Raw genomic sequence first — 10,520 nt, forward strand, 5'->3', positions numbered from 1 at the left:
TTTTTTAGCTTCATAATTGTTTTGTTTACTAGGCTACTTTTTTCTGGGCGTTAATGATTTTTTTTAGCTTTTTGTAGACAGCATGTCAATGTAGGCTATCTGTCAATGTAGAAAAGCCTACTTAAAGTATTTTTAAACAAATAATAAAAAGTACAATACGTGACATGTTAACCCAGCTTTCCCTTACATTTATTTTCAGCCTCAACTTGAAAAAAAACTTCGTGTGTCATCATTCCCAAGATTTTAACTTAATAGTTTTTTTTTGATAATGTTAAGATGGTGAGAAACTGCTCTCTCCCTCCACAGCAGCGCGTAAACAAGCTCGTGAGTCCCCCGCCCCTTCTCTGCGCGAGCTGCTGCCAGTTCCGTGTCGGCCGCGAGTTTACCAGCCACGCACCGCCTGCACGCGCTCAATTCGCCGCCGGGCTGCAACGATCTGACTCTCTCTGGCTTTCGGAAACCCATTTTTTTTAGTCTCCATTAACGGTCCAGCACAGAGCGAGGCGAGGCGATTCGTAACGGTGAGTGTATTTCGGATAGCTACGGAACTGGGGAATCTGCGCTACGTTATCGGTTTGGGGGCACCGAATGTGTGTAAAGTTTGGGGAGGGGAGAAATTATGTCATGTGGTACGACAGAGGCTGCGAGCCCGTCAGTCCGCTCTGGTGGAGCGTATAGATACATAATTAGAGGATGTAAAAACGACGTCGAGAGACGAGCTCAACTTGCCATGTGTTATAATTTCCATGGGGATGACGTCACGCAGTCTTTGACGCTCGCGCTGATGAGATAACGGGACTGTGACACACTGCGCGTTTCGCATGCACACTAAAAGCTACATAGGAACAGGTCAATTGGGTTATAATGCGTTTTAAAGAGATGTTCACAGTCATTTCTCCTCAGTAGCCTGTGAGTTGCTGTTCTCCTCTTATACATGCGTATTACATAAAAAGCAGAGAGCATCACAAGGACTACGTCGTCATGTGAAATGATTGACCGATGACCTTGTTTTACTGAAATACTGTTACAGTGCATGTACATATTGCAGAAATATTGGACTTTCACAACTGTTTACTATCATAGGCAGCTTGTGACGACTTGCATAGTATCATGCTATTGGGGCATGTTGTCACAAAAAGGTCAGTGTGTTCAGACATACATTAATATCAGAGCAGATCCTGGGATATTCATACACCTTGCATACATTCCGTCAAGCACCTTTTTATGTTTGCATATATAGAGGCCTGTAACTGATGTTCCAAACAATTTGGAGTAATTTATCTATGATTTCACATTTTTTCAGTGGTTAAACAGAGAATTAAGGAAAGAAATGCTTGCTCAAAAAGGCAAGATTTGTTCCAAAACTGTTAGGAATTGTGTTAGTAGGCAGTGCGTGTTATATCTCCATCCAAAGCAGTTGATGTGATAGTAGTTTTTACTCATATTTTCTCAAATAAATGTTAATAATTGCTTTACACGAATGTTGCAATTTAGCTACTGTACAACACTCAAAGTCAGCACTTCTAACAATCTCTATTTGATTTATATAATGCTAACCTACAACATAGTACAGACCCACTAAAAATATTGTTTGATATCCTACTTTTTGGGAGACTTTGGTCAGTTCTGAAATCAGGCTCTTAAATATTCAAGACATTGTTGTGTGTGCATCTGATGCAAAAAAGAAAGAGGGCCTCAATATTCTTGCTGAATCTGGTGGTTATATTGTGGCCACATGACCTTAACATCAAGCCAATGAAAACTCAAAAGAACTTTTGAAACGACACACCCTTAGCTTTTCCCGTCTCTCCTGACAGGGACTTTCCTTAGAGTTTTCAGACTGAAAGGAGTCCTAAACTCTGATATACTTTGACTAATAAGGCTCAGCTCAAATCTGGTTTGAGTTAGATTGGTTTTGAAACAGACTGTGTGACGTAAACAGTTTTGATTCTTTGCTTGTCATGGGGAGGCATAAAATAAGTCACTAAAAGCACGTAACAAGTGTTCTTAAAATTAACCTTTTTTGTGCTTTTTAAACTAGGGTCACTCTCAACAATAATGTCTTCAGATCGGAGTTACAGCTGCCTCAAAACCGAGGCGATGACAAAATCACAGTGGCAACCCTGTGTTAGTGCACAGGCAGAGCTGTGACTCTAACTTGCGATCTCCTGACCTCTGTGACCTTTGAGTCGAGATGGCGACCCACCGAAAGCACCTGGTCCGAGATTTCAACCGATACATCACCTGCTCAATTTGCCGTGGGTACCTGATCAAGCCCACCGCTGTTACAGAATGCCTGCACACTTGTAAGTCATCCATGTCTCACACATTCTCTTCATGTCCTCTGCACCATTCATTTTCTCTTTATGAGAATAAAAACAAGCAGAATATTTTGTGATTATTATGTAATGGAAAAATGGCCTGCCCGTACATGCTTATCTGACCTGCCTCATATCTTTACTGTCTCCAAAAGTTGTTTCACACTTATCATGTTTAACATCCAAATTTTTGGTGTAACCCACCTGAAAGTCTCCTAATGTTCGGTAGATACAGCGGTGAGGTTAGGCAGTGGGTGTTTGTCTTAGAGCAGAGGGTTACTAAAAGTGAATTAATAACCTTTAAAAAAATCCAGTAGTGTAAGGGAGTGACTAACTAAAACTACAAAACCAGTGTTGTAATTCTTCAAAATGCACTCATTGTTTTTGTTCTGATTAAAAAAAAAAAAAAAAAGTAATCTGATAATTATGTACACTACCAGTCAAAAGTTTTTGAATAGTAAGATTTTTAATATAATGTAAAGTCTCTTCCGCTCTCAAAGCCTGCATTTATTTGATTTTGAAATGTTTTTGAGCAGCAAATCAGAATATTAGAATGATTTCTGAAGGATCCCGTGACTGGAGTAATGATGTTAATGAGTTATTTTAAATAGTAAAATATTTCACAATATTACTGCTTTTGCTGTACTTTGGATCAAATAAATGCAGGCTTGTTGAGCAGAAGAGACCTTTTTGAAAAACATTTGAAATCTTAAATCTTACAGTTCAAAACTTTTGACTGGTAGTATAGTTGCTTAATGTTGTTTTTAATTAGTTTAGATTCAATGACCTGCATATAGTGAAGTGACATACAGCCAAGTATGGTGACCCATACTCGGAATTTGTGCTCTGCATTTAACCCATCCAACGTGCACACACACACAGCAGTGAACACACACACCGTGAACACACACCCGGAGCAGTGGGCAGCCATTTATGCTGCGGCGCCCGGGGAGCAGTTGGGGGTTCGGTGCCTTGCTCAAGGGTACCTCAGTCGTGGTATTGAGGGTGGAGAGAGCGCTGGACATTCACTCCCCCCACCTACAATCCCTGCCGGCCCAAGACTCGAACCCACAACCTTTGGATTACGAGCCCGACTCTCTAACCATTAGGCCACGACTTCCCACATATATGAGCCATCAAAAAGTGAATGAAAACGGTTTGATAGTTTCAGAGTATTTTGACCTGATCTTCTGTTCTTCCTTCTCTTCTAATTCCACTCTCCTCTAGTTTGTAAGAGTTGTATTGTTCAGCACTTTGAGGAGAGTAATGAGTGTCCGGAATGTGGGATACAAGTCCATGAAACCAACCCTTTAGAGATGCTGAGGTGCCCAAACTCACCCACACTCATTTCTCACATGCACAGATTAAGTACACACACGAGCCCTCCTGTGTTTTATATGGTGTCTTGGCCTTTCTTTTTGCAGGCTAGATAAGACCCTGGAGGAGATCATCTTCAAGCTGGTGCCTGGACTAAGAGAGAGTGAGTGTGTATATATACATATACATGCATACTTTATTCTCTATAATCCACATCCTCTGTAGTTTATGTGGTTATTTTTTGGTTGCTAAGGGTTTGTATATCTGTTAACTGCTTCTTAATGTACTTTCTTTAAATGATTGTGTTTATTTACTAGAGGAGGAACAACAGGAAATTGAGTTCTGGAGAAAAAATAAGATCAAATCAAATGGAGAAGGTAATGCTTAGCTATTCCCTACACAAAACCCATAACCTCTCATGCACAGAGTCACGTGTACACATACAGTATACACCAAATTACTTTAAGGTTAAAGGCCAGATTTCCTTTGTCTATCTTCTAGATGGCCCTATGGCTAAGAAAGCTCGCCTGAGTGATGAAGAGGATAATGACGGGAAAGGTGGAGACTACCACAGGAGTGATCCTCAGATCGCTATTTGTCTGGACTGTCTACGAAACAATGGCCAATCAGGAGAAAGCATTGTTAAAGTAAATATATAGTATAGTATTTAAAAGATGTGTGTCGTGTGTGTGTGTGTGTGTGTGTGCATATTTGTAATTTGCACTCTGTCTCTCTGCAACAGGGTTTAATGAAGAAATTCATCCGTTGCTCCACCCGTGTGACGGTGGGAACCATTAAGAAGTTCCTCTGTGTAAAATTGAAGCTGCCAAGCTCTTATGAGGTAAAATACTGTTTTATTACAATCTCACAGGGCTGTCAACATAGATAAATGCTTTTGTGTGTGTATTGAGAGTTAATAGGTTCCTTTCACAGTTCAATACAGATATTAATAAATGAGCTCCTACCCATCAGTTGTTAAACTTGACAGTCAATGAAAATTGTTTCTAGGGATGTTCTTTCTGAGACTTTTCACTAAATGTGTACGTAACACACAACATGCCGTGCTCTTTATGTGCCTATTATTTGATTTCATGAAATATAATTTGCCTGCTGTCGACTCTGTACCTGTTTCTTACAGCTCGATGTTTTGTGTAACGGAGAGATCATGGGCAAAGACCACACCCTGGAATTCATCTACCGCACTCGCTGGAGACTTCAGGGTGACAGCGTAAGTGTGTCTCGGTTAAGTTTGGCCAATGTTGTTGGGAATGAATGTCCCTACAAGGATAGTAAAACGTAAAATCACCTGCACTGTATGGACCAGCCAACCATCCCCAGGAGGAAAATGGCTTTTTTAACATCCTTATTCCTTATTAATACCTCAATGATAACTTTAGGCTTCGGGATGAGAAATATCATTGGCTCAGTATAAAAACAACAGAAGTTATTAGAAAGTTACCACCATTATTGAAAAACAAATCTGTGTGTTTATGTGTTTGTGTGAGTTTGCAACATTACTTTAGACCTGCACAGGGGTGATAGGAGGTCTGCAAAGAATTTGAGAGAATTTTCCAAAATGTATTTTTAAACATTTACATTCAGAATATTGCATCTTGACTGAAATTACTAATTTATTATTCTGTCTTAAGACTGATCATATATCAAAATTTAATTTTGATTATTGATTAACAAAAAGTTTTGTTAAAAAAAACTTACTAAAAATGTTTGTTTTCCCAGATAATATTTAAAAGCCAGTATAAAATGGAAAATCTATTTTCTAAATACTTGTTATTAATCTTATTTTAAACAATTAATTCTTGAATGTATTATTTTTTAACTTTTTCTGAACTTATCATTTTTAATCAACTTGATCTTCCCATAAAACAACAGAATTATCTCTGTTGAAATATGGCGATGTCTTCAATCATTTAGTCCACTTTCTTACAGTCGCTGCAAGCTTGCATTCAGATTTGCCTCCATCCAATCAACAACCGATGTAATGAACCACAACCCTGCCTTTACTAAAATTGACAAAAAGAAAAAAAAAAAAAAACCTTGACTAAAAAACAATCCTAATGCTACTTCTGTTACATTGAATCTTTAACTACTTCCTTTAGTCAATGACAATATAAAAGCTTATTATTTAATTTTGAAAACATGTTTCCTTTATATCACTCTTAATTTTTTTTCACAGAATATAAATGGGTTTTTATAAATGAAAATTAAATTTTAGGATGGGGTCCCTCCTAAGGGAGTCATCATAATTGGGTATCTGTGGTTTTTAAAAGTTTGAAAACCCCTGGAAGAACTACTAGAACTTTGACAGGTAAATTATTGAAAAGTTAGTTTGACCCTGAATACGTGGGTGTGTTTGAATCTGTGTGTGAGTGTGTGTGCTCATGAGAAGAAGTGTGAACAGCTGTCGCTGAGTTGGTGGTGATTGTGGGGGGCAGGAGCAAAAAAAAATGCTCACAGCTACTGACAGATCTATGAGTCATATTTCTCTAGTTACACACACACTAGAGGTTGACACAAAATCAGAGGACACATCGATGCCCCTAGGTTTGTGTCCTTGCCTTTTACACCACAATAAAGTAAGATAGAAAACTATAACAATATAACGACAATGATTTCCTGCTTAAATCAAAATATTCAAAGTTGAAGTAATTTTTTACTTTCGTTTTTACCCCAGGCTTATCCCATGGTTCTCGAGTACCGTCCAAGGATCGACTTTGGTTAAACAGCACTTACAGCTTTGCGGAAATCTCATGCAGACTGATGTCAAGAGATGAACAAAAAGCAGAAAAACTGAATGATTGTGCCTCCGTTGAAAGACAACAACACAAAGCCCCATGACTGACAGGACTGCTCTCTGCTTCCTGTGCACTGCTTCAGCCTCTACTCCTCCATTCCTCCCTCCTTCATGTTCCTTTTTGACAGTTGTGGCTCCACCCACTGGCACTGTATCAAGTTTGATGATTATATTCTTCCAAAGCTTTCTCTGCATGTTGTCTCTATGACGACGCCTTAGCGTAGAGAGGCCCATTGGGATTATCTGATAGCAATCTAGCACAGACAGTGAGCAAAAACTGCACCCCGACCAGGTGACAGGAGTGAGGGAAAATGGAGACATTTTTAAGGTGAAGTCTCACTAGATTTTAGTTCGTTTTATTAGGCGTTTTTCTCCAAGAGTTTGCACTAGAGGCAAATCCAAATGTCTCGCGGTACTGTTGCTGTTCTGTGTCACCTTTACATTCTCTCTCTTTCCTTTTAGTTACTTTTCTCTCTTGCTCTCACCGCCCACATTATCCCTCATAAATTCAGTGACTGTTTTTTATGTCATCATTCTCTCTCCCTTTCGTTCGCTCATACATACTCATTCTCTCTTTCTCAGCCTCTTTCCATCTTCCCTCACTCTCTCATTTTTCTCCAGTGGTGTTTTTGGCTCTGGTCTGAAGTATTGATGGATCTCATTCAGTTGGATTTGAATGAGAGCGCTGTAGATGTCCCAAAATAACAGCACTGAAAGGCACTCTGGGTAAGCGTTTTTCCTTCACATCGAGCTAAGGCCAAATCTTACATTCGTCCAAACCAGATCATTATCTTAATAGAATTGATCTAACAATAACTGATGCCAGATATGCTTAATGCAGTAATTCACTGAGAAATCTTATCTTTAAAAAAACAGTTGAATGGGAAATGACTGAAGTATGCCAGCTGCATCTCTAAGAGCAGCTTTGGCTCACAGGCTGTTAACTGAACATTCTGTTGTTTCCTGTTTAAACATATATTTAAATGAGATAAAACACTTAATTCATCTCAACAGATTTTGTTTGAATTTTGGTCCCACTTTGTTAGGTGGCCATAACTACTATGTAATTACGTTTAAATTAATCATTTTATACAATGCACTTATTGTGTACATGTTTTTACATTGTACTTATATTTTTAAAAACACCTGCATGCAATTACATCTGTAATTAATAGCTGAAATTATATAATTACACTGTTGACCCATTTCTTATACCTTAACCCACCCTTAAACCTACCCATACCAACAAACGTGTCCCTAACCTTTCCCGTATCCCACCTCAATAGCGGCATAAGTGTAAATAAGTAAATACAATATGAACACAGAAAGTACATTGCATTTATTTTTTTATATAAGTACATAGTAGCTATGGCCACCTAACATAAAGTGGGACCTGAATTTTAAAAGCAGCACACAGAATGTAAATAATATACATTTTACAGTGTATTTTGAGTTCTGTGTGGCAAAACAAGTTTGCGAAGGACATGCCAATAATACATTTGGTTAACCCTACTTCCACAAAATGTAAGAAAAGTCAAAATCAGACATTTCTCAATCTACTACGCAACATTTATCAAGTCATGGACATGTTTGTGAGGAAAGAGTTAAAGATTCAATCATCACATTGTTTTAAATATTCTAGTTAAGAGTGTTATTTTGGAACATTAGATCAGATAAGGACATAGGTTAACTTTTTAAGTTTGTTTACATGAAAATGTTCATCTTTAATATATGTGTAGTAGCCTATGATAGGAATATTCCGTTTAAACTCAAAATTACATTAAATAAGTGAAAAAAATTTGCTAAACCGATTTTATGCACATTCCCAGAATACTTTGTGAGAACTAAGGGTTCAAAACACGGAGCTTTGCCAATCCAGATTATATTCCTCAAACAATTTTATGTCATGGTACTCAACGTAGAACAGGATTACATTAATTATGTGAAACTTTGTTTTGGATCATCTCAGGGGATGACAACTGGTGAAATGAGGGTTTGTTCAGTGTTCTCCACTTCAGATTTGGAATCAAGGAATCATAACAGTGGGTTTTAGAAAGTCACTTCAGTGCTGTAAATTAATACAGTTAATCAAAATATGCATATAGAAAAAGAATGAGACTGAATTTCTTGGCAACACCATTTTCAGTGGATTGCGCCCATGCGTACCAATAGTGGAAATATATTTGTACAAATGTTTCTTATGACTAAACCTTCATGTTATAGCAACATGATCTATTGTACTGAATTTTAACAATCATCTGCACTCTCTGTCAGTTCAGTGGTATTCTTGATGTTGTTGTTTAGGACAAAGGCCACTGGCTGCTCTCCAAAATCCAATTTCCTCCCCACTAAGAAAACATGCAAATCAAATATGAAGTGTCTTTAAGCTCTGATTATAAATACAATGTATTTTTGTATGTTTAAGCACTTATGTATATTTGAACCTACAATCAAAAGATTTTATGTCAATGCTTGTCTTTAATAGATGAAGCTGCTTGGGGTAATTTATTCTTTTTTTATATGTCCCACCGCCTGCTATATGTGTTCCCCTTGTAAATGTTCGCACTGTACATGAAAAGCTTCCTAATGCTGTTCATGACCTATTGTTATTTAATTAATGAACATTAAATTATGAAAAATAGTGGATTTTTTTTCTCTCTCAAATTTGTTAAATTTAGCTGAAAACATTATGAGGTAAATTATACTCATATTAATGTAGCCTGAAGGACTAAAACCCTTTAAGTTGTTGAACACCATTTCAAGTATGTGATGATATTAATGTGAGTTTAAAACTGACAATGAAAACAAAGACAGGAATGCGCCTTCTTTTAGACTGTTTCTATGTACCACTCCCTGCCTCTCTCTTTCTCGCTAACTTTTTCTCCCCCACTCATGCACAAGGAAGTGGAATGTGACATGCATTCCTCTGTTAGTCTATGCATCACTTGTTCAGCTGTCTGTTGGCCCTGCTGTTCATCTTACAAAAGAAAAGGTAAAAAATACTTCATGTAGGGCAAAGGCAAAACACACTTAACCACAAATCTGTACATGCCCAGCAAACAATTATTGTATTACAAACTTCAGTCTTTAAAATATATGATTTAGGATTTTGGAAGAACCATGTCAGCAATAATTTGTTTGGATGTTTGCAGTACATTGCATATGTCTGCAGAGTTTGTAAACTGTAAAAGGAATCAGTTCCCCAAAATAATGTGAAATCTACATAATCAACAATAAATCCTAATATAAATATATCTGAAACACTCACGTTCATCATGCATATAAATAAACAATGAATGTCTCTCTCTTTTAGTCTTCTCTTTTCATCATGGCATGTCACAACTCTATTTTCAGTCAGGATGAGTTGGAGAATTCACAGCTCATTTGTTAAACAGAGAACGTGAGACTGAATCCCTCCACCCCCTGCTAACTCTCCAACATTAAACCATTACTGAATAAAAGGAAAGCACATTACAAACACATGCAAATGCTGGGAGTTTCCCTCTTACTTACAATGGATTAAAACAATACCATTTCATCCCCAAGCAAATATATCTAGTAGTGTTTCAAGCTTTAGCAAGTGATTTTTTTGTTAGTAGAAGAACTAAATGGAATTGCAAAAAAAAATGGTTGTTTCCTAACAGGTTGACACAGCCCTGCCTTTGCCTCATAGCCCCGCCCTTAAGATCAAACCATTGGCTGATGTTGGCATAGGACCGCCTCCAATCTAGTTAGATCTTAGTTCCATATATTCAAGTGCTTTATTTACCTTTATCTATTTTTATTCTTTGATGGTCACCATTAGCTTTATCAGTGCAACACAAGGCCATCTAAAAGGAAATGTTTAGAAACAGGATAAGGGGAGGGTGGGGAGACACAAACTGGTGTTTGATCTGTTATCCTCTCCACTTATTGCTGCTTTGTTGCATCATACTGTTGCTGTGTGTTTTAACCTGTTAGTATCCATAGACTAATTACATCATTCATGAAAGTCACATATTGCCTCTTGGATGCTGTCCAATGACTCACTGACACAACTGTTCTCTTATAGACCTGTCACTGGTCAGATACTG

The 10,520-nt window shown here is 37.7% G+C and overlaps 1 protein-coding gene across 3 annotated transcripts; it reads left to right on the forward strand.

Moving 5' to 3' along the window:
* Nucleotides 1-346: 346 nt before the first annotated feature.
* LOC306886634 (polycomb group RING finger protein 5-A-like) lies at nt 347-9,754 on the forward strand. 3 transcript variants are annotated; one of them, XR_013785640.1, is made up of 10 exons: nt 347-521; nt 2,042-2,306; nt 3,546-3,642; nt 3,743-3,798; nt 3,953-4,012; nt 4,137-4,282; nt 4,378-4,476; nt 4,774-4,863; nt 6,328-7,478; nt 7,814-9,091. XR_013785640.1 is itself a non-coding variant. In XM_079443915.1 (9 exons), exons 2-9 carry the CDS (start codon nt 2,195-2,197, stop codon nt 6,373-6,375), a joined length of 708 nt encoding a protein of 235 aa, XP_079300041.1. In that variant the 5' UTR covers nt 347-521; nt 2,042-2,194; the 3' UTR covers nt 6,376-9,754. The 3 variants fall into 3 exon arrangements, 1 of the variants encoding a protein (XP_079300041.1); XR_013785641.1 differs by having other exon boundaries at nt 6,328-7,173; nt 8,417-9,091; XM_079443915.1 differs by having other exon boundaries at nt 6,328-9,754.
* The last annotated feature ends 766 nt before the right edge of the window (nt 9,755-10,520 follow it).

Source organism: Barbus barbus (assembly GCF_936440315.1).
Source record: "Barbus barbus genome assembly, chromosome: 20".
NCBI classification, from domain to species: Eukaryota; Metazoa; Chordata; class Actinopteri; order Cypriniformes; family Cyprinidae; genus Barbus; species Barbus barbus.